Genomic DNA, 23,666 nt, shown 5'->3' on the forward strand with positions numbered 1-23,666 from the left:
CCACATTGCGGCGCCACTTCGGGGAGGCTGGTACAGGAATCGAACCGTGCTGCTGGCCTGCCTGGGTCTGCTTTAAAAGCCAGCGATTTAGCCCAGTGTGCTAAACCACACTTGCTTCAGCTCAGTTGAACCAAGCTCAAAAGCTCCAACCTCGGCTTCCCAAACACCCTCCAAAATTGCCCTCAAATCACCAGGAAATAAGAGGCAAACCCCCCCCCCCCCCCCCCCCCCCCCCCCCCCCCCCCCCCCGCCGGGAGACAAATTGCAGGAGAAAACCCGTGGAGGCTTCAAAGTAAGGAAATAAAAAATGTCAACAAGTTTTTAAAATATTGGACGTGGGAAATTCTCACAGTTAGGACTCGTCCAATTATGTGAGGAAGAGTGCGTTGGACACAACAGGTGACCAATGACGGACATGTGAGGGCGGAATGTTTAGCGACGGGGGCTTCCTGTGATTAGACCTCCAGGATCAGCGTAGGTGCCATCAAGGTGCACGGGTATAGATACTCTGCTCTGCGAGGCAGGTCATGATGCCCAGCGTGCAAATGTCTCAGTCAAATCCTCCGCTGATGAAAGTCCAGTGCTGCTGCTTGTCCGCTGGATCACACTGCATCATTTTCACGTATTCTCCCTTCACGGACAGACATAGGCCCAGTGCGGCATTGAGTATCATTCCATCCTGGGTTAAAAACACAACAAGAATCACATCAGTCACCTTCCAGGAACCACCCCTGCAAACCTCTCCTGCACCCTCTGTACAGGAATCATACAATCACTTATGGCGCAAAAGAAGGCCATTTGGCCCATCGGTTCTATGACGGCTCTCCGTGGAGCAAGCCAAACAATCCCTGCTGTATCCCATAGCCCTGCAAAGTTTATTTACCCCTCCACGCCCCCTGCTGATAACCTCTGGCCTCCTTGCTCATCAAGAATCCATGTAGCTCGGTCTTAAAAATATTCAAAGACTCTGCTTATATCGTCTTTTCGGAAGAGAGTTCCAAAGATTCACTACCCCTCTGAGAGAAATGATTTGCCTCATCTCCGTCTTAAATGCGCGACTCCTTATTTTTAAACAGTGCAGATTGGAAATCGTTGACCATCTCTGCTCCCACCACCCGAGTGGGCAGCGCGTTCCAGGTTATTGCCTGACTGTGTAAGTGGTGTTGAGAGCTGTATGCTGTTTAATGGCACATCAGGTGTTATGGTTAAGAGATAGATGTAAGCTGTTCTTCTTAGGTTTGAAGTTTAAAAGTTTAAATATTGCTTTCCTTTTGTTATAATAAAGTTATGTTTGTAAAAATAACCAAGCCCCGTTTTTCATGCAATCATTCCTGAGGCTAATCGGTCTGTCTGCACACTCTTAAAAAATGTTTTAAACCGTTGCGGTTCTGGACCAATATCTGAGCCATTGTCAAGATCTGGTCTGGCGACCGTAACATTTATATGTAACAATCTGACCCACTGCCCCACCCAGTCCCAGAGGGGGAAAGGACAGTGTCTGACCCACTGTCCCACCCAGTCCCAGAGGGGGAAAGGACAGTGTCTGACCCACTGTCCCACCCAGTCCCAGAGGGGGAATGGACAGTGTCTGACCCACTGTCCCACCCAGTCCCAGAGGGGGAAAGGACAGTGTCTGACCCACTGTCCCACCCAGTCCCAGAGGGGGAAAGGACAGTGTCTGACCCACTGTCCCACCCAGTCCCAGTGGGGAAAGGGCAGTGTCTGGCCCACTGTCCCACTCAGTCCCAGAGGGGGAAAGGACAGTGTCTGACCCACTGTCCCACCCAGTCCCAGAGGGGGAAAGGACAGTGTCTGACCCACTGTCCCACGCAGTCCCAGAGGGGGAAAGGACAGTGTCTGACCCACTGTCCCACCCAGTCCCAGAGGGGGAAAGGACAGTGTCTGACCCACTGCCCCACCCAGTCCCAGAGGGGGAAAGGACAGTGTCTGACCCACTGTCCCACCCAGTCCCAGAGGGGGAAAGGACAGTGTCTGACCCACTGTCCCACCCAGTCCCACAGGGGGAAAGGACAGTGTCTGACCCACTGTCCCACCCAGTCCCAGAGGAGGAAAGGACAGTGTCTGACCCACTGTCCCACCCAGTCCCAGAGGAGGAAAGGACAGTGTCTGGCCCACTGTCCCACCCAGTCCCAGAGGGGGAAAGGACAGTGTCTGACCCACTGTCCCACCCAGTCCCAGAGGGGGAAAGGACAGTGTCTGACCCACTGTCCCACCCAGTCCCAGAGGGGGAAAGGGCAGTGTCTGGCCCACTGTCCCACCCAGTCCCAGAGGGGGAAAGGACAGTGTCTGACCCACTGTCCCACCCAGTCCCAGAGGAGGAAAGGACAGTGTCTGACCCACTGTCCCACCCAGTCCCAGTGGGGAAAGGACAGTGTCTGACCCACTGTCCTGCCCAGTCCCAGAGGGGAAAGGACAGTGTCTGACCCACTGTCCCACAGTCTCAGAGGGGGAAAGGACCTACGGGGACTGATGTACGCCTGATGATTTCCTCAGCCATTAGGGGAGAGGACATGATTTGCGGGAGGGAGAGTATGACGGTGTTGTTGAGGAATGCTCTACAATCTAAATGCTTGGTCAGGAAGTGGATCTCCGGACTGTTTACAGATCGGGAAGCCACCCAGATTAGAAAAGTTTCCCACTTGATTTCCGTGTGCTGCAGAATTGTGAATGCTGCCCGTGTTGCATTACCTCACTCATGTGGAATCTCTGAGCCCCCAGTGCGTTGGCGATCCATCCGGAGGTGGCGCAATTGGTTAGCAGCACTGTGGGAATCCCAGCCTGAAGGCACAGACGGCGGGAGGATTTGGTGAGGATTTCACCGAGTGGCGTGTACTCAAAGTACTGTCGGGAGTCAGAGAACATGAACAGGGTAAGAATCCATTTTGAGTACCGTCACCGGAGAAAGTTATACTTGAATTGGTACAGAGTTCTTCCCGATAGCCCCAACGCATTTACAAAAGTTGGGTACGTTTTTAAAATAAGTAGAGTACCTAATTATTTTCTGTTCCAATTAAGGGGCAATTTAGCGTGGCCAATCCATCTAGCCTGCACACCTTTTGGGTTGTGGGGGTGAAACCCACACAGACATGGGAGAATGTGCAAACTCCACACGGACAGTGACCCAGGGCCGGGATTCGACAGGTTCTCAGCGCCGCAGACTCAGTGCTAACCACTGCGCCACATGCCGCTTTGCCAGTCGAGTACTTGTTGAAGTGCAGCTGCGATACAGGAAATGCAGCAGCCAATTTGCACACAGGAAGCTTCAACAAACAACGAGCAGATGATCGGATTCTTTTTAGTGCTGCTGGTCGAGCATAGATACATAGAAGGTCAGAACAGGAGGAGGCCTTTTGGCCCTTTGAGGCTGCTCCGCCATTTATCATGATCTGTTCGTGCTGTTTAGCACAGGGCTAAATCGCTGGCTTTGAAAGGAGACCAAGGCAGGGCAGCAGCATGGTTCGATTCCCATACCAGTCTCCCCGAACAGGCGCCGGAATGTGGCGACTCGGGGCTTTTCACAGTAACTTCATTTGAAGCCTACTCGTGACAATAAGCGATTTTTATTTCATGGCTGATCATCCAACTCAATAGCCTAATCCTGCTTTCTCCCCATAGCCTTTGATCCCATTTGCCCCAACTGCTACATCTAGCCGTCTCTTGAATATATTCAATGTTTTAGCATCAACTATTTCCTGTCGTAATGAATTCCACAGGCAAACCACTCTTTGGGTGAAGAAATGTCTCCTTATCTCTGTCCGAAATGGTTTACCCTGAATCCTCAGGCTGTGACCCCTGGTTCTGGACACACCCACCATCAGGAAAATCTTCCCTGCATCTACCCTGTCTAGTCCTGTTAAGAGTTTTATAAATCCACATTAACCCTGACCAACTTTTACAGATGCACCATAGAAAGTATCCTATCTGGCTACATCACAGCCTGGTATGGCAACTGCTCGGCCCAGGACCGCAAGAAACTTCAGAGAGTCGTGAACACCGCCCAGTCCATCACACAAATCTGCCTCCCATCCATTGACTCCATCTACACCTCCCGCTGCCTGGGGAAAGCGGGCAGCATAGTCAAAGATCCCTCCCACCAGGCTTACTCACTCTTTCAACTTCTTCCATCGGGCAGGAGATACAGAAGTCTGAGAACACGCACGAACAGACTCAAAAACAGCTTCTTCCCCACTGTCACCAGACTCCTAAATGACCCTCTTATGGACGGACTTCATTAACACTACACCCTGTATGCTTCAACCGATGCCAATGCTTATGTAGTTACATTGTATATCTTGTGTTGCCTATTATGTATTTTCTTTTATTCCCTTTTCTTCCCATGTACTTAATGATCTGTTGAGCTGCTCGCAGAAAAATACTTTTCACTGTACCTCAGTACACGTGACAATAAACAAATCCAATCCAATCCAATAAGTCTCTATGAGATCCTCCCCCTCGTTCTTCTGAACTCCAGCGAGAACAATCCTAACCTAGTCAATCTCTACTCATAGGACAGTCCCGCCATTCCTCGAATCAGTCTGGTAAACCTTTGCTGCACTTCCTCGAAAGCAAGAACATCCTTCCTCAGATAAGGAGACCAAAACTGCACACAATACTCCAGGTGTGGCCTCACCAAGGCCCTGTATAATTGTAGCAACACATCCCTGCTCCTGGCGCACTGGGAATAACTTCCCTCTTCCTAATCAAAACACTGCCAAGGCGTCTTTTACAACCACCCCAGAGGCATACAGGGCCCCTGTTTAAAGTTTTGTACACGGACTGGCATTTCTGACAGTGCAGCGCTCCCGCAGTACTGTGTTGGGAATGTCAGCCTAGATTTATGTGCTCCAGTCGCTGGAGTGGGTGTTGAACATGCTGACCCAGAGGTGAGAACTGAGTCGTCACTGACATCCGCTGTGACTGTGGCCAACGCAGAGCAGGGATCAGGCACTTTCTTGTCGGCACAGTTCAGAAAACAGTGAAGCCAGGAACTGCCGAGTGGCCATCAGAATCACCGGGCACGTTTCGAGGTTTCCCTCGCTGTTATTTCTCCCTCTCGCCTGTTTACCTGATGTTCCTGGAGACTGTGGCAGGGGTACATTAACACAGAGCTTCCAGCCAGTCCAATGGTCAAACAGAGCTGGGTCCCTCTATTCATCAGCTGTAACGGTAGTAAAAATGAACGTTAGAAATGGCTTCGGGTTGGTTAGCACTGGGACTGCAGCACTGAGGACCCGGGTTCGAATCCCGGCCCTGGGTCACTGTCCATGTGGAATTTGCACATTCTCCCCGTGTCTGCGTGGGTTTTATCCCACAACCCAAAGATGTACAGATTGGCCACGCTAAATTGCCCCTTAATTGGTAATCGGGTACTCTAAAAAAGAAATGGCTTCGGGGAAGAGTCACTGGTGTGAAGCCACGTTGCAGATTTGCAGCTGATTTATCTGGAGAACCCACTGAAACCCTCGACCCTGGCTGTGACCTCCAGACCTGACTTGCAAAGGCCGAGACTCGTTAATTTAACACCCACCCGGGACTCAGTCTCGAACCTGGTTAACTCACCAATAAAATAACTCGAGTTAGCCGTGAAACTTCCCAACATGCTTCTCAATGTATTATTCCACCATGTTGTTAAACTTGACATTTTATCCTGTTTTACATGTTAATTTCCCAAGCTTAAAAAAAGGCTTATATTTTGTGAGGTGGGGGGGTTGCCAGGAGGCAGGTGTTGGGGGAGGGGAGGATAAATCCAGTTCTTTGTTTGAGGGAGGGGAGGGTTGCTGACAAGGGTGCGGTTGGTGTGGCGCAGTTGAAAGGAGATCGATGATGCTGGACATCCGAGGGCGGATCTGGAGGGTCGTCTGACACGGGCCAGAGGCTGGCTCAAGAAAGGGTATGGCTGATCTGCAGGGGAAGGGGGCGAGGAGCCCCCACCCCGCCCCGACCAGGCTGGTCATGTGGAACGTGAGGGGATTGAATGGGCTGGTCAAACGGTCGCGTGTCTTCGGGCCTTTTATTTCAAGAAACGCACCTAAAGATAGGGGATCAGACAAGGTTGAGGAAAGGATGGCTGGGGCAGGTGTTCCATTCGGGGCTGGTTATGAAGACGAGGAGGGTGGTAGTGTTGTTTAATAAACGGATAGCGTTTGAGGTAGGGAGTGTTGTGGCCGATCCGGAGTTGGGGGACGGTGATATGTGATGGTGAGTGAAAAGTTGGAGGGGATGCCGGTAGTTCTGGTAAATATCTACGCCCCATATTGGGATGATGTTGGTTTTATTAGGCAGGTGTTCGGGAATATTCTTGACTTATTCTTGAATCTGCTGATTATGGAGGGGGGGATTTTAATAGTTGTAGAACTGAGTTTGGACCGGTCGAGTCCCAAGCCGTCGAGGGAGTCAGCAGTGGTGAAGGAGCTGAGGGACCATTCGCCACATTGGGTGGACATGGGGAGAAAGCAGAGTTGGTAGAGACGGCAAGACTGGATGAGATTTTGAGGGTGTTTAGGAGGTACTCGGAGGCGTCAGAGGCAGGGTTCCTGAAGGAGAGACAGAGGCTCCAGATGGAGTCTACAGAGAAGGTGGTGGGTCAGTTACGGAGGGTCAGAGTACGGGGGAAGGTGAGCAGGATGGTGGCCCATCAGTTGAGAAAGCAAGAGGTGACGAGGTAAATTGACAGAGTAAGGAATGATAAGGGTAAGGTGGTGATGGACCCAGAGGGGATGAATGGCGCATTTGAGGCATTTTATAGAAGGTTATATGGCTTGGGGGGGGGGGGGGGCAAATCGAGGGCTGCGTCCCGGTGGTGATAGGCAAAAATCAAACAGGTTTTGTGATGGGGAGGCAGTTGTCGGCGAACGTGAGGAGGCTGTTTAATGTAATCATGATGCCTTCAGAGGGGCAGGAGGTGAGGTAGTGATGGCGATGGATGCAGAGAAGGTGTTCGATCGGGTGGAGTGGGAGTATCAGCTGGAGGTGTTGGGGCAGTTCAGGCAGAGGTTTGTGGATTGGGTCCGGCTGCCATATAAAGCGTCGTTCGCAAGCGTGCGGACGAACCGAGTGAGTTTGGGTACTTCGGGCTGCATCATGGGACAAGGCAGAGGTGCCCACTGTCCCTGTTGCTTTTTGCCTTGGCGATAGAGCCGCTGGCAATGACGCTTAGGGCATCGAAGGACTGGAGAGGGATTGAGCGCTGGTGATGGGGGGGGCGTCGAGCACAGGGTCTCAGTGTATGCCGACGTCCTGTTGCTGTATATTTCAGACACGTTGGGCAGCATCGGAGACATCATGGGGACCTGAGAGGAATTTGGCCATAATATGGGGAAGAGCGAGGTGTTCCCGATTGAGACTGAAGGGCAGGAAAGGAGGTTGGGGGAGTTGCCTTTCAGGGTGGTAGGCCTGTTTCAGATGTTTGGTTATCCAGGTGACGTGGGGCTGGGCGCAGCCGCACAAGTTGAACCTGGCTCGGCTGGTGGAGCAGATGAAAGGGTGGGATGTGCTGCTGCTGTCAGGGTGGGTGGAGACAGTAAAAATGACAGTGCTGCCTATATTTCTGTTTGTGTACCAGAGCCCCCCAATCTTCATCCCCAAGTCATTTTTTAGGAAGGTCAATGGGCTGATCTCTGGATTTATGTGTGTGTGTGTGTGTGTGTGTGTGTGTGTGTGTGGGGGGGGGGGGGGGGGGGGGGGGGAGGAGAGAGAGAGAGAGATCCTGCGGGTTAGGAGAGCTTTCTTGGAGTGAGGGCGAGGTGGTGGGGTTGGAGGGTGCCTCGGTGTGGGCACCGATCTAGGGGCAAATTTGAGAGGTTGGAGGACCTGGAGGAGGAGTACGAGTTGCCCAGGGGGGGTATGGCTCTGGGTACCTGCAGGTTCAGGGCTTTGTAAGGAGGCAGGTGCCATCCTTTCCTGGGCTGCCGCCTCTGGGGTTGCAAGACAAGGTGCTGTTGAGGGAGGCGATAGGGGAGAGGAAGCTGTCTAATGTCGATAAGGAGTTAATGGATGAGGAGGAAGCCCTGGCGGGGCATACAGCATAAGTGGGAGGAGGAATTGGGAAGGGAAGTGGGGGAGGCAAGACATGGACAGAAGCCTAGCGGAGGGTGAACGTGTCCTCATCGTGTGTGAGGTTAAGCCTCAATCAGTTTAAAGTGATCCATAGTGTGCATATGATGGTGGCAAGGATGAGTAGGTTTGTTGAGGAGGTAGAGGATAGGTGTTGGCGGAGTGCGGGGCGGCCCCGCGAATCACGTCCGCATGATCTGGGCATGTCCAAGATGGAGGGGGTTCTGGCAGGGGTCCCGAATCTAGAGGTGGCGATATTGGGTGTCGGACGATCTGGGAGAGCAGGTGGGCGAGAGAGGCCGATGGTTTGGCCTTTGCCTCCTTGACAGCCCGGAGACGTATTTTGCTTGGGTGGTGGGACTCGGAGCTGCCGAAAGCAGGGGTGTGGGTGAGCCACCCGGCGGAATTCCTGCGGGTGGAGGCTAAGTTCGTCTTGAGGGGGGACGGCGGGTGGTTCACCTGGAGGTGGGAGCCGTTTACTGATTTCTTTAAGGAGGTTTGAGGGGTCGGGGGTGATGTGACCATCAATTCACACGAGACGAAGAGTTGAAGTTGACAATGGTTTTAATCAGCTAGATCTGCGCCTGCCTGCGACTGCTCTGTACTGAGTGCCGCCTACAGGCTGCAGATCTATATACCTCCCCCGAGGGGGCGGAGCCATAGGCGGAGCCCAGAAGGGCATCAACACAATATAATACAGTGTAATGCAATACAATGGTGAATGGTAGCAGTAATACATTCAACACAGGGGGTGAGGGTGGTGGGGGGGTGGGGACAAGGGGTTTAAAATGGGGAAGGCAGGATGTGAGAAGGGGGCGGTATTAGAGGAGCCAGGGGCAGGAGGGGTGGGAGTGGGCGTTGGTTGTTTATAAAACTGTTTGGTTGATCTTCTACTTTAGTTTGTTTCTATGAAAATGCGTTGAATAAAATATATTTTTAAAACATCTCTGGAGTGGATCTTGAACGCACAAACCTCTGACGGAGGGACAACTGGGTGAGTTACCCACTGAGCCAAAATCTCAGCAGGTCTGGCAGCATCTGTGGAGAGTGAAACAAGATTTAATATTTCGGGTTTGTGCCTTGGGGCAATACCTTGGGGAAGTGAACTGTGCCCTCGTGGTGCAGAGGGTGGGTGGGGGGGAGGGGGGGGGGGGGGGGGTTTGAACATCGGAGCACCATTTTGAAAGCCAAAGTTACTGGCGGGGCAGGCGCGATCAGAGCCCGCCCCCACATGGTGAGGTTGTGGGATACACCCCTTGTCAAAGCATTTAAAAATGTGGCGGCAAAAGCCGGAAGCGCAAAAAGCCGGCGGGCAACCCTCCGCTCTTCCAGCCGGAGTTCACACTTTGGCTCAAAACAAAATGGGTAAATTCCGCCCATTAACTCTTGTTTCCCTCTCCAGGATGCTGCCAGGCCAGCTGAGTTTCTATTTCAGATCTCCAGCAGCCGCAGTATTTCCTTTCATTTTAAGGGCTGGAAATCAACCTGGGAATAACTCGCAGCCTCTGTCCACCTTCTGCAGCAAGTTAACTGTCTGCCCCCCTAGAATATTGGTCGGGTCTCATAGAATCATAGAATTTACAGTGCAGAAGGAGGCCATTCGGCCCATCGGGTCTGCACCGGTCGTTGGAAAGAGCACCCTCCTCAAGCCCACGCCTCCACCCTATCCCAGTAAACCCACTTAACCTTTCTGGATACTAAGGGCAATTTAGCGTGGCCAATCCACCTAACCCGCACATCTTTGGACTGTGGGAGGAAACCGGAGCACCCGGAGGAAACCCACGCAGACACGGGGAGAACATGCAGACTCCGATCAGACAGTGACCCAATTCGGGAATCGAACCTGGGACCCTGGCGCTGTAAAGGTTAGCAACTGTGCTAACCACTGTGCTACCGTGCTGTCTCCATTTTGAAACCCTCCTCAGGTCTTGCCTATCCGCCTTCCCCCCGTCATTATTACCTGTTAAAGTACCCAGGCCAGACCCTTATTTTTGTCAGGAAACTGGACAAGCCCCCCCCCCCCAACAATTTTTCAATTTGCAAACTGAGGAAAGGATACTTCCCTCTAGGCTCGATTCCACTGATACCTAAGGATCTTTTATAGTGGATTAACCCCATTAACATCTAAGCAAAAAAACAGCTGTTCAATTGTTCAACAGTCCTCACAAAAAAGAAAGGTCTTTCAGCGAACTTTATCATCTCTTTAGAAAATTTCAATTAAGCAAAATCCACACCCACAGGTCAAATGCCACTTATTGATACAGTTAACACTCAGTGGATTACAGATTTATTCACAAAGTCCTTGAGAGAGAAGCTTCCTGAAGTCAGTCTGAGAAACACACCTCCTTTCCTCAGGTAGCAGAGCAGAACTCTTAAAAATTAAACTATAAACTATAGACACAGGGCAGGGCTGATAACAAAACTTAAAACAGGCCTAGCCCCTCCCATGAGTGACATCACAGCCTGCCTAGCCTGTTGTCATTACCTGGTCCAACCTACACGTGACCCCAAAACCCAAAGCAATCAGTGGTTGACTCCAAACTGCCCTCCGATATGGTTGCGCAAACACTCCGTTCAAGGGCAACAAAAACCGGCCTTGCCAGAGACACACAGATAGAATAGAATAGAACAGCACAGCACAGAACAGGCCCTTCGGCCCTCGATGTTATGCCGAGCAATGATCACCCTACTCAAACCCACGTATCCACCCTATACCCGTAACCCAACAACCCCCCCCCCCCCCTTAACCTTACTTTTTAGGACACTACGGGCAATTTAGCATGGCCAATCCACCTAACCCGCACATCTTTGGACTGTGGGAGGAAACCGGAGCACCCGGAGGAAACCCACGCACACACGGGGAGGACGTGCAGACTCCACACAGGCAGTGACCCAGCCGGGAATCGAACCTGGGACCCTGGAGCTGTGAAGCATTTATGCTAACCACCATGCTACCGTGCTGCCCCAATCTCATCAAAGATCTCATCAAAGAATACGAAAAGAAAACCTCACCACCTCTCTCTCTCTCTCGCTCTCTTCCACAGAGGTGCTCCCTGAAACCTCCTCTTTTGACCAAGCTTTTAGGTCACCAGATCGAATATTCCCTTCAGTGGCTCTGTGTGGAATTCTGTCTGATCGTGCTCTTGGGGTGATTTGCTCGTTTAAAGGGGCTATATGAATGTAAGTTGTTGTTGTTTTGTATTGACATTGCGAACATCCGCAAGCGAAGCTTCAGTAAAGCTCCTGCACTCTGAAGCAATCAATCCACAGGGAAAGCTCGGCCTACTCACCGCTGGGTACGCTGTTAGGCGCATGTCTGGTACAAAGAGCTCTGGGTAGATGTTGTTGAGGTACCAAGTGAAATTCATACATTGCAGCCTCTCCCTAATCCTCTTCCTCTCAGATATGTCACCGAACAAACCCTTGAAAGAAAGGGGGAGGACACAGATTACTCCGCCATGCTCCCCTGGTTCAGCATTCCCAAATCTCCAGAAAATGCTGGTTTCCTCTGCCCCCCCCCCCCCCCCCCCCCCCCCCCCCCCGGGTGCTTCCCACTAAAGTCCTGCTTCAGCTGACAATGTTCAGTCGGCCATTGGGGACTCAGGCAGCCAACTCTGGTTGGATGTCACCCTGGAATCCTCGTCATGTGACCTCTGACCTCCAAGTGTTCCCTCACTCCACGGTCCCACCATTTGCCACCCAACATGTCCATCCTTGGGAGCTGCGCCTTACTTCCCACCGCCAATTGGAAAGGGAACTTCATTACCCAAGGCTCTGCTGCCAGTCAAAACAGCCTTTCCTCCCCGACCCACTACATTTTCACAACTAATGAGCCAAAAGAAATAAGGGCGAAGGAATCACAATTATTAATGGCCCCTGTTTCCCCTGGGCCACCGTTGAAGGTAGTCCGCTGGAAATTTGTCATAATCCATATGTTGGCTACATCAAATTGGAAGGAAAGAGCATAGCAACAGTAGGAGGCCATTCAGCTCCATGTGTTTGTTCTACCATTCAATGAGATCATAGCTGATTGGCATATTAACTTGCCTTATTTCCATATCCTGCCCCCACCTTGACTCAACCCAACTAGACTGTTGATGTTTACACCACACAAGTCTCCTCACAATCTCCTTCATCTCAACCCTCTCTATATTTCACTCTATTCTCTTTCAGTCATACTGTGATGTGGGCATTGCTGGCTAGATCAGCATTTATTGCTCATTCCTAGTTGTCCTTCAGAAGGTGGTGATGAGCTGCCACTTTGAACCATTGCAGTCCCTGAGGTGTAGGTACATCTGCGGTGCTGTTAGGGAGGGTGTTCCAGGTTTTTGATCCAGTGAAAGTGAAGGAATGGACGGTGATATGATGACCACCAGACTATTTCAGCAACTCATAACAAACAGGGGACAATTAATAATTTTGTTTCCAGATAAAAGGGAAGGAAATCTGCCACCCATACCTGGTCTGGTCTAGATGTGACCCACAGCAATGTGGTTGACTCTTAACAAACTTCTCAAATAACCTAGCAGGCCACTCAGTTCAAGGGCAATTAGGGATGGCCAATAATTGTTGGCCCATCCAGAGACACTCATGTCCCATGAATGAATTTTGAAAAAAATCCAAGTCAGAATGCTGAGTGACTTGGAGGGGAACCTCTAGGTGGTGGTGTTCCCAAGTATCTGATGCTCTTCTTCCAGATGGTAGAGGTTGTGGGTTTGGAAGATGCTGTCGAAGGAGCATCAAATCTGGAAATAAACTGCACCAATCTAACCCTCATCAGTAACTCACCCGATCCGGGCTGCCAGCCTGTCACCAGACAGGATGCAAGGGGAGCAACAACAGGCCCAGCATCGGAGCCAGTGGACCCGCCTGGCAACACGAGTCCGAACATGGCGGAGCCAGCAGAGCTGCCAACACATCCCAGTTTTCAACAGAGAGGCTGATGGAGTTCATCTCAATCAAACTCCACAGGGAGGCAGTAAAGGGCCTAATGTCGGCGATGGAGACGGCAATCAAGGCCGTGCTGGCCTCCTTACCTGGGGCGATGGACAAGGTGGAGCAACGTCTGGAGGCCCGAGGGGTGATGACCCATGAAGTAAATATCCATAGTGAGAGTACCTTTAAGATGTTTATTAAGATATTTAAGATGGGCAGCACGGTGGCACAGTGGGTAGCACTGCAGCCTCACGGCGCTGAGGTCCCAGGTTCGATCCTGGCTCTGGGTCACTGTCCGTGTGGAGTTTGCACATTCTCCCTGCGTTTGCGTGGGTTTCTACCTCACAACCCAAAGGTGTGCAAGGTAGGTTGATTGAACACTCTAAATTGCCCCTTAATTGGAAAAAATTAATTGGGTACTCTAAAAAAAAAAATTAAAAAAAAAAAAGATATTTAAGATGTACCTTTGGGTGTTTATTACTGCAGTGATGTTGGAGAGTGGGTGGAGCTGGGCTCTGTCAGCTTTTTACTTTCGTTTGAGGCTGTTTTCTGCAGGGTGTGTTTTAGTTTCGTTCTAAGAGCTGGACAGCTGCAGTCACAGCCAGAAGGGGTTTTAGTCTCTCTCTCAGTAATTTAAAAACTGTAAATCGATCCTTTGGTGATTTAAAACTGATAACTGCTCTCAGCAGTGACTTTAAACTGATGTGCTTCTGTTAAAAGTTATTTTTTAAGTCTTAAGGATGTTAAAATGACAGCTTAAGGTTTACTTAGTGTTGTATTCTTTGGGGGTTGTATTTGAATTGATAGTTGCTAAGATGTTCACTGTATGTTTTAAAAAGGTTAACTTGAGTTCACAGAATAAACATTGTTTTGCTTCAAAAAATACTTTTCCATTTCTGCTGTACCACACCTGTAGAGTGGGCCGTGTGCTCCCCATACCACAATCTATTAAAAGTTGTGGGTCAGGTGGGTCAGGTAAACCCTGGCCCATAACAAAGTGTGACTCGGCCTTCTATACCCGGCGAAATTCTGGGTTACGTACAAAGACAGGGAACTATTTTTTTAACACGTCAGAGAAGGAAAACAAATTTGTGTAAAGGAACACTCTAGGCAACAAATGACTGGGTGGGTGCAAGGTCAGGGACATTTATGAACTTTGGGGGTGTATGCATTCTTTATGTTTTTTTTTCCTTTGTAGTTTTTGTTCCTTTTTTGTGGTTATTTTTATTATGCCTCTTTCTGCGGATATCTGGTGGGGAATTACCACATGTATTTGCTCTTTTAGGGATCATAGATCTCGTGGGTTGTGGTTACAGGGTGGGACCCTACAAGTAGCTGGGCCATTCCAGCGTGGCAAGGAGTCTGGTACTCCTCCTTGGGCATCAAGATCGATCCTCCGTCTAAACTGGGCGACATTAAATAGGGAAAGTAAAGATTCGAGGCTGCGGGGGATCGGACGGGTCAGAATCGGGCGTTGTTTCCGGGGGGCCACCATGCTAGCGAACATGCTGGTAAACGGGAGCAACGTCGGGGGAGGGGGTGTGACACATATCATTGTGCAGAAAGAGGCCATTCAGCCCATCGAGTCTGCACTGACTCACAGAAAGAGCACCCAACCTGGGCCCAGTCCCCCGCCCTATCCTCATAACCTAACCTGCACATCTTTGGGCACTAAGGGGCAATGTATCATGGCCAATCCACCCAACCTGCATATTTTTGGGCATTAAGGGCAATGTATCATGGCCAATCCACCCAACCTGCCCATTTTTGGGCACTAAGGGCAATGTATCATGGCCAATCCACCCAACCTGCCCATTTATGGGCACTAAGGGCAATGTATCATGGCCAGTCCACCCAACCTGCCCATTTTTGGGCACTAAGGGCAATGTATCATGGCCAGTCCACCCAACCTGCCCATTTTTGGGCACTAAGGGCAATGTATCATGGCCAGTCCACCCAACCTGCCCATTTTTGGGCACTAAGGGCAATGTATCATGGCCAGTCCACCCAACCTGCCCATTTTTGGGCACTAAGGGCAATGTAACATGGCCAGTCCACCCAACCTGCCCATTTTTGGACTGTGTGAGGACATCTTGGGATACAACCTAAACCTGAGTAAGAGCGCAATCTTTTCAGTAAACCCAAAGGGGGGAATGAGCAGAGCTGGGAACGCTGCAGTTCAAACGAGCCCAAACCAAGGTCAGATATCTGGAGATCTAGATAGCTCACAACTGGGCTGAGCTCCACAAGCGATTCACTCCCACTCTCCCTGGGAGGGAGAGTGGAGACGATAAAAATGTACGTCCTGCCGAGGTTTCTATTCGTGTTTAGATCGCTCCCGATCTTCATCCCCAAATCCTTTTTCGCAGGGTAGACAAACTGATCTTGGCCTTCGTGTGGCCAGACTTTCTGCACTACTACTGGGCAGCAAATGTGGAAAGGGTGTGGGGTTGGCCGGTGGAGCCGGAATTGGAGTCGGCGCAGACAGAAAGAGGCTTCTTCTGTCGAGACATCCCTGCGGGCACTAGTCACTGCCCCACTCCCATTTTCCTCAGCTAAACACTCGTTGTGCCCAGTGCTGACAACGTCACTGGAAGCCTGAAACCAGCTAAGGCACTATTTCAAGCTGAGAGACAAAACCATAGCTTCATCCTGGCCAGAATGGATGCCACATACAGGACTTGGGGAAAGGAAGAAGGGGTGTTGAGGTTCAGAGGCATGTAGGTGGACGACAGAGTGGAACCTTTGGAGGAACTAACAGAGCAGATAGCTCCAGATACGGGACTTCCTCCAACAGGAAGCCTGATCTTTCCCTATTTACCCAGGCGCACCCTGCAATACAGACTGATATCACAGTCCGAGTTAGGGGAAGGAAAGTGGGCAGACATTTACGGATGACTGCTAGAGGAGGCAAGGGCTCCACTGGACGGTCAAGAGAGAGGTGGGAAGAGGAATGAGCCCTCGAGCTAGGGGGAGAACTGTGGAGCGAGAAATTGTTATTGACGCTCTAGTGTTGTGATTGCAATGAGGTAGGTTAATTAGTAATCTCATATTAAAAGATGGGAATTGGTTACCACAATACAAATGAATTCCACGTTAAGCTTGAAAGTGATACACTCAGCCTGAAGCAAGAATTTTCAACACAAACGAAGCCAAAGACATGGGGCGGGTCGGCAAAGGTTAATTAGGTAAATAGACTAAAAAGTATGGGGGTAAAGGGACAGTGGGAAATATCATCCATCAGCATTCTCTTGTCGACAGAAATCAGGTCCGACTTATCAAATCGTCCCTGGTAACATCCCTATAAAATCGTTTCTCCACCATTGCTATCCAAAATGAAGACCAGGGGTGAAATTCTACGGCCCCTCCTGTCGATGGATCTTCCAGTCCCACTGAACTCAATAGAGTTTTGTGCGGTTTGCCGCATTTTCCGGCCCCACCCCCTGCCGCAACAGGGCTGTAAATGTCATCCCCAGAAGTTTGGACGCTCCCCCGAGCGTGGTTCCAGAGTGCCGCACGTGTGATCGTGCAGTACTCCATGCATGATCTCATGGAGCTCCATGTGCTCTCCGACTAAGTTTAACTGTTCCATTCAAAGAGAGTAATAGAACGGTTCCAAGCACAGAAGAAAGGCCATTTGGCCCATTGCGTCCATGCCAGTCCGCTATAAGACCCATGCCAGTCCGCTACAAGACCCATGCCAGTCCGCTACAAGACCCATGCCAGTCCGCTACAAGACCCATGCCAGTCCGCTACAAGACCCATGCCCTGCCTTTGCTCCGCAGCCCTGTAAATGTTTCCATTTTAGCTAATGATTCAATTCCCTTTGATTTCCACACTCCCAGGCAGCGCATTCCAGATTTCAACCACTCGTTGTAAAGGTTTTTTTATTGCGTATCGCCATCGCTCCTTTTGTTAATGGCCGTATATCTGTGCCCTCTGCTCCTCGATCTTTCCACCAATGGGCGCAGTTTGTCCAGTCTACACCGTCCAGGTCCCTCACGGTTCTGAACATCTCTATCAAATCTCATCTCAACCTTCTCTCCTCCAAGGAAAACGAACCCCAGCTTTTCCGATCTATCTATTCAACTTCATCCCTGGACCTCGGGAAACATTTCCGCACCCTCTGTCATGCCTTCCCATCTTTCTTAAAGTGTGAGGCCCAGAACTGGATGCAAAATGCTCTGGTTGAGGGCCCAAACCGTGTTTGTATACAAGTTTATCATAACTTCCTCGCTGTTGTACTCTATGCCCCATTTATAAAGCCCAGGATCCTGGACGTTTTATTAACTGTCCTTGAAATTACTCCAGGAATGGCCCTGCTGAGGCAGCCCCCACAACATCCCAACCCTCTCGGCCGGAGTCACCTTCTGCGCGATCTCCGCTGCTCTCTGGATCCGATGATAAAAGATGTTCTTGTACTCGTCCATCCACACCTCGGCCAGCCGCACCAGGTTGCGATACACAACCTGCACTCCATCTGGGAAGGTGTACGGGGTGTCGCTGCGAAACACGTGTCCCACAACAGAGCAGGGCACAATCTCAACCTGCCCGCCACATTGCCAGACCTGCGAGTGATAACATTCAGTTAGTCCTGGTACAGGGGAGGTGCGGAGAGCTGGGGAGGGGGAATCGGGAGGTGGTTAAAATCTTCATGAATTTTGACTTTCTCCCCCCCCCCCACCCCCGATTCAGAACTGTGCATTTATCCAGTGCTTTTCATGGTTTTCAGCTGTCTCAAAGGGCTTTACCGTCCAATTAAGTGCTTTCTGGGTGGGATGGTGTCGCAGTGGTTAGCACTGCTGCCTCACAGCACCAATGACCAGGGTTCGCTTCCGGGCTCTGGTGACTGTGTGGAGTTTGCATATTCTCCCCGAGTCAGCGTTGGTTTCCTCTGGGTGCTCCGATTTCTTCCCACAGTCCAAAAATGTGCACAGTAAGTGGATTGGTCTTGCTAAATTGACCCTTACTGTCCAGGGATGTACAGTTTAGGTGGGGCTATGGGTTTACAGGGATAGTGGTCTCATTAGTGTGATCTTTCAGGGGGTTGGTGCAGACCCGATGGGCCACACGGCCTCCTTCCGCACTGTAGCAATTCGATGGTTGCACAATTTGAAGTCTGGTCAGCGATGGAGGAAACGTGCCAGCCAACATATGCACAGCAAGATCCCACAACCAGCAAAGAAAAGCGCATCTGTTTTAAGCGTTGCCTGAGCGATAAATGTCTTTGAAGCCGTGGCCGTGGGATGGTTTACATCTCAGCAGAAAGGGCCTGGGTTTGACATTTCATCTGAACTGATGCACACATGAGGGGGGAATCTAGATAAACACATGAGGGAGAAAGGACATATTCTCGCAGGGCGAGAGAGGGTAGACCAGGGGTGGGCACTTTTCCATGCAAGGGCCACATTCAGAAATTCACAATTTTAAATGGCCGCATAGTATATTAATTAATAGTCCCGGTTGTAACCAATTAGCGTGCGGCATATACCTCAGCGCTTCCCCCGCCGGCATCCTGCCTTTAGCCCTCTTTTTCTCTACTTTTCAAAAATGGCGCTTCACCCGGTTATGATTCTGGGCGCCTCATATAGAACATAGAACAGTACAGCACAGAACAGGCCCTTCAGCCCTCGATGTTGTGCCGAGCAATGATCACCCTACTCAAGTCAACGTATCCACCCTATACCAGTAATCCAACAGCCCCCCCCCCCCCATTAACCTTATAAAAAAAATATAAAAAATTAAAAAAAAAAAAAAAAAATTTTAAAATTTTTTAAAAAATGATTTAATCTTGGTGGGCCGCATAAAGACCTTTGGCGGGCCGCATGCGGCCTGCGGGCCGTAGTTTGCCCACCCCTGGGGTAGACGCTTGCTGGGAGCCAGGAGACACCGGCACGGATCTGCCAGGCTACGTGGCCTGTTCCTGTACTTTGAAACTCTATATAAAAATGAGTAGCCCAAACAATCCTGTGTTGCCCAGGGTGTAGATTAAGAATGCTTCAATCTGGCTAGCTGTCTTCGGGTAAAGGTGAATAGCCTATAGCGTGACCACTACCGAATTGCACTGATCATTAAAAAGAGTTGCAGCAACAAAGTATTTGATAAGACGGCACGGTGGTGCAGTGGTTAGCACTGCTGCCTCACGGTGCCGAGGACCCGGGTTAGAATTTGAACATTCTCGCCGTGCCCGCGTGGGTCTCACCCCCCCACAACCCAAAACCATGTTCACAGCATGTGGATTGGCCACACAAATTTTTTTTCTTTTTTTTCAAATAAATTTGAATACCCAATTATTTTTCTTTCTCAATTAAGGGGCAATTTAGTGTGGCCAATCCACCTAACCTGCACATCTTTGGGTTGTGGGGGTGAAACCCACACAAACATGGGGAGAATGTGCAAAGTCCACATGGACAGTGACCCAGGCCCTCAGCACCGCAGTCCCAGTGCTAACCACTGTGCCACATGCCGCACTATTGGCCACGTTAAATTGCCCCTTAATTGGAAAAAAAAGTAATTGGATACTCTAAATTTGTAAAAAAAAACAAAGTTTTTGTTGGGATCTCAGAAGGTTGATTTGTTTCTCCAATTTTGCCTCCAGTAGTTGTTCACGTAAGCTTGAGGCAATTACATTTTTAGTCACATGTCCTTTAGTGCTTTGTGCAAATTAGCGTGCAGAGAAAGAGAAAAACATCTTTTTAAATAATCTGGACTGAGGCGTGATCGGGAGTCTGGAGCAGTGAGTGGGAGATTTTGGGCATCGGGACTGTCCCGAACAAACACATCAGCAGGCGATATCTCTGCGGCCAATCTCTCCAGGTCAGAGTCACCAGAGGTGCAGTTTGAGTTGGAGATGCTCTCAAAGCAGCAGTTTTTGGAAAGATGGTCCCAGACTGCAGCCACGCCTTGTGGTAAGACGTAGACCGAGGACGGGATTCACAGGATCCTTACAGTGCCATTCGGCCCATCGGGTCTGCACCGACCCCCCCCCCCCCCCCCAAAGAACACCCTACCCAGCCCTATCCCCGTAACCTAACCTGTGCACCCCTGGACACAAAGGGGCAATTTTAGCGTGGAGGTTAGGTGACCAATCCACCTAACCTGCACACATCTTTGGACTGTGGGAGGAAACCGGAGCACCCAGAAGAAACGCGCAAGACACGGGGAGGACATGCAAACTGCACGCAGACAAGTCACCCAAGGCCAGAATTGAACCCTGCTCCCTGGCGCTGTGTGGCAGCAGTGCCGCTGTGCCACCCTGCCAGATTGGTGTAACCAAAAGCGTTGGGGAGCCCGGGTGGGAGACGGGGAAGAAGAATCCACAGGAAGTGAACTATCTAACGGCGGTATCTAGTCTGATGTACTTGCTGTCTGTGAAGTTAAGGGTAAGGAGAGTCAGCATGTGGATAAAGGCACCATGGAGCTGCAGGTTCTCCAAAGGACGAGGGAGTGGTGTGGGGAGGAGAGCTTCCATCTCGCGGGACACCGGTACCGGTATTTGCCTTGCCACCGTCGAAGGTTTGTGCAAATAAAACCCCAGCTCTCTCTGTTCCTGCAGCCACTTTAGAATTGTTATTTTATGTTGCCTCTCCTCGTTCTTGCTACCACTTTACGCTTCTCTACGTAAAATGTTATTTGCCATGTGTCTGTCGTTCCACCTGTCTGCCTATGCCCTCTTGAAGTCTGACCACTTCACCGTTCATTAATACTTCCAAGCTTTGTGCCATCTGTAAATTTTGAAATTGTGCCCTTTCAACCCCGAGTCTGGGTCAGCAATATATACCAGGAAGAGAGGGAATGAAAGGTTTACGGAGGCAACTCCACAGCCCTCCGGGGCTAAAGCAGCTCGCGGCATTGTATCCAATGATGAAGGTGATGGAAAATCGCAGAGGCCAGAATTGGAGGAGTGCACAGATCTCAGAGGTTGCAGGGCTGGAGGAGGCAAATGTAGTGAGGCAGATGTAGTGAGGGGTGAGGTCGTGGAGAGATTTGAAAACAAGGGATGAGAATTTTTAATCTTTGAGACTGGGAGCCAATGTATCAGCAAACACGGGCTCCCTGATCACGGCGAACAGGGATCAGCACAAAGAGATTCTACAGGGTGCGCGGTTCACAAATGTAAGCCATCTGGATATTGCAAGATGACTCAATCATTACATTTAGTCTTACTGAAAGGAGCTTATGTTACCCGGAAAGACAGCTCTAAATTCTCTCCACCCCATATCTCCATCTGGTCATCATAGGTGCCAATATGTTGAAAGTAGGCCTTGGAGACAGCAAAGATTCCACCAGAAATTACTGGGGTCCTGCAAAAAAAGGGAAGCATTAAAATCTTGTGTCAGCTGATTGGCGAACATCACTTCTTGACAAATTATTTTCTTCTAAAAGACAATGCCAAAGTTAACAAGGCCGTAAAAAAATAGCAGAGAAAGCACTGAACCCACATCTTACGGCGATCAAATAGAAAAGTTGGGAAGTTAACGTTAAATGTGCCAGACAAGGGCGGCACGGTGGTGCAGTGGTTAGCACTGCTGCCTCACGGCGCTGAAGTCGCAGGTTCGATCCCGGCCCTGGGTCACTGTCCGTGTGGTGTTTGCACATTCTTCCCGTGTCTGCGTGGGTTTCTCCCCCACAACTCAAAGATGTGCAGGGTAGGTGGATTGGCCATGCTAAATTGCCTCTTAATTGGGAACAAAATGAATTGGGTAATCTAAGTTTATTTAAAAAAAATAAAAATTTGAAGAAAATAGTAAAAATGGGCCAGACGAAGCACTATAAACAATTCTGGTTTCCATATTGTGAAAAGGATACAGAGTGACCAGAGAAAGTTCCAAAAAATAAAAGATTCACAAGATTGACACCAGAACTAAAAATATATACTCAGCAGGAAAGATCAAATAGGTTGGGGCATCTTTTCAGTAGAAAATAGAACAAAGGGCCATGTGTAGGCCATTCAGCCAATCGAGCCTGGTCCGCCATTCAATACCATCATGGCTGATCTGGCTGTGGCCTGAACACTTTCCTACCTGTGCCCCATACCCCTCGAGCCCCCTGTGGATCAAAATGCCGCCTACCTCAGAATGTTTGGGGGGTGGCCTAATTTAGAGGTCCTGAAGACCGATGGGGATGTAGAGATTAATTATTCACTTGTGAGCGGCTAGCTCTCAAACAAGAGGTTGTAAACGTAAAGGAGTCACTAATAAACCCAACAGGTAATTCGAGAGAAACTTATTTTGCCCAGAGAGTGGAACCTGCTACAACAAGGAATGGTTGGGATAAATAGCATTGATACATTTAAGAGGAGCCTAGCCAGGCCCTTGAGGGGGGAAATAAATCAAAGAGAATGCTGTTAGCGAGAGACGAAGTGGGTGTGAGGAAGCTGCTAAGGAGCATAAATGACGGCACAGACCACTTGAATGGCCTGTTTCTGCGCCCATGATTCGGTGTAACTCCATACATTTTTCCAAACTCATTCTCTACGCAGTTACAGACACAACAGGGGTAACTTTTTATATTCACCCAACACCCTGTGCTGCTTTACTGCCAATGGATTACTTTTCAAAGTGTAATCAGTTCTTTTTTGAAAAAACAATTTAGAGTGCCCAATTCATATTTTCCAGTTAAGGAGCAATTTAGCGTGGCTAACCCTACACATCTTTGGGTTGTGGGGGCAAAACCCACGCAAACACAGGGAGAATGTGCAAACTCCACACGGGCAGAGCGGGGGTCTAACCTGAGGCCTCGGCGCTGTGAGGCAGCAATGCTAACCACTGCGCCACAATGCTGCCCTGAGTCAGTTGTTCTGAAGGCAAACTCAGCAGGCAATTTGCACTCAGCAAGGTCCCATCATCAGCGATGAGATGAATGACCAATTAGTCTGTCTCCGTTATCTCTGGCTGAGTGGCAGATCTTTGCTGGGGGAACTCACAAATTTTCTTCGAAAGGTCGCAGAGCCTCTTCCGCACCCAGCTGAGCAGGTGGGTATGCTCACAGTTTGACACTTCACCCAAAAGGCTGGGAAGGAAAAAGACCAGGGGCTGGACACACTACCGGAGTGGATGCACTGTTTTGCCGGTAGTCCGGGGTTTCCGACGGCGTGGGGCTGCCTCACAATGGGAAACGCAATTGACCAGCCGCCACAACGGAGACATTCCGCAGGCGTGCTGAAACAAATGTGGCGTGGCGAGGCGGGGCGGAGAATCCAGCCCCAGACCTTTCATGACTCTCGAGATGTCCCAAATCTTTCTCAATGAAGCACTTCTGAATTGTAGTCACCATTGTCACGTAGGACACAGAGTTGTGTTCATCAAGCTCCCACAAACAATCGATCACTTCATTTGTTTTAATGATGTTGGCTGTGGGATGAATACTGGCCAGGACGCCAGAGGGAACATTGTCCACTCTTCTTCGAAATAACAGCATGGGATTCTGTTTTTTGAGATTCACTTGGCAGGGTTAAAGGGCCAATGATTTAATATCTGATCCGAGGGACGGCATCTCTGACAGTACAGAGCTCCCTTAGTCATGTATTAGAGAGTCGGTGGAGTGGGAACTCGAACCTAGGACTTTCGGATTCTGACGCCAGAGTGCTACCCACTGAGCCTCTCCTTTAGTGCGACACTGGTGCCGAAGATTGAGATATATTCTCCATGATCTCTGGC

General features: G+C 50.1%; 1 protein-coding gene across 3 annotated transcripts in view; it reads right to left on the bottom strand.

Moving 5' to 3' along the window:
- Positions 1-252: 252 nt before the first annotated feature.
- Positions 253-23,666, bottom strand: part of LOC119975508 (polypeptide N-acetylgalactosaminyltransferase 3-like) — a 37,749-nt gene continuing 14,335 nt past the window's right edge. Inside the window, exons 6-11 of one of the 3 annotated variants that reach the window (XM_038815273.1) lie at positions 21,194-21,311; positions 17,376-17,576; positions 11,364-11,495; positions 5,087-5,179; positions 2,710-2,862; positions 253-679 (exon numbers count right to left, since the gene is read on the bottom strand). In XM_038815273.1, coding sequence (XP_038671201.1) covers positions 551-679; positions 2,710-2,862; positions 5,087-5,179; positions 11,364-11,495; positions 17,376-17,576; positions 21,194-21,311 — 826 coding nt within the window. In that variant the 3' untranslated portion in view covers positions 253-550. The remainder of the gene's footprint in view (positions 680-2,709; positions 2,863-5,086; positions 5,180-11,363; positions 11,496-17,375; positions 17,577-21,193; positions 21,312-23,666) is intronic. The other 2 variants (XM_038815274.1, XM_038815275.1) reach the window with 2 other exon arrangements.

This window comes from Scyliorhinus canicula, chromosome 13, assembly GCF_902713615.1.
Source record: "Scyliorhinus canicula chromosome 13, sScyCan1.1, whole genome shotgun sequence".
In the NCBI taxonomy this organism is placed as follows: domain Eukaryota; kingdom Metazoa; phylum Chordata; class Chondrichthyes; order Carcharhiniformes; family Scyliorhinidae; genus Scyliorhinus; species Scyliorhinus canicula.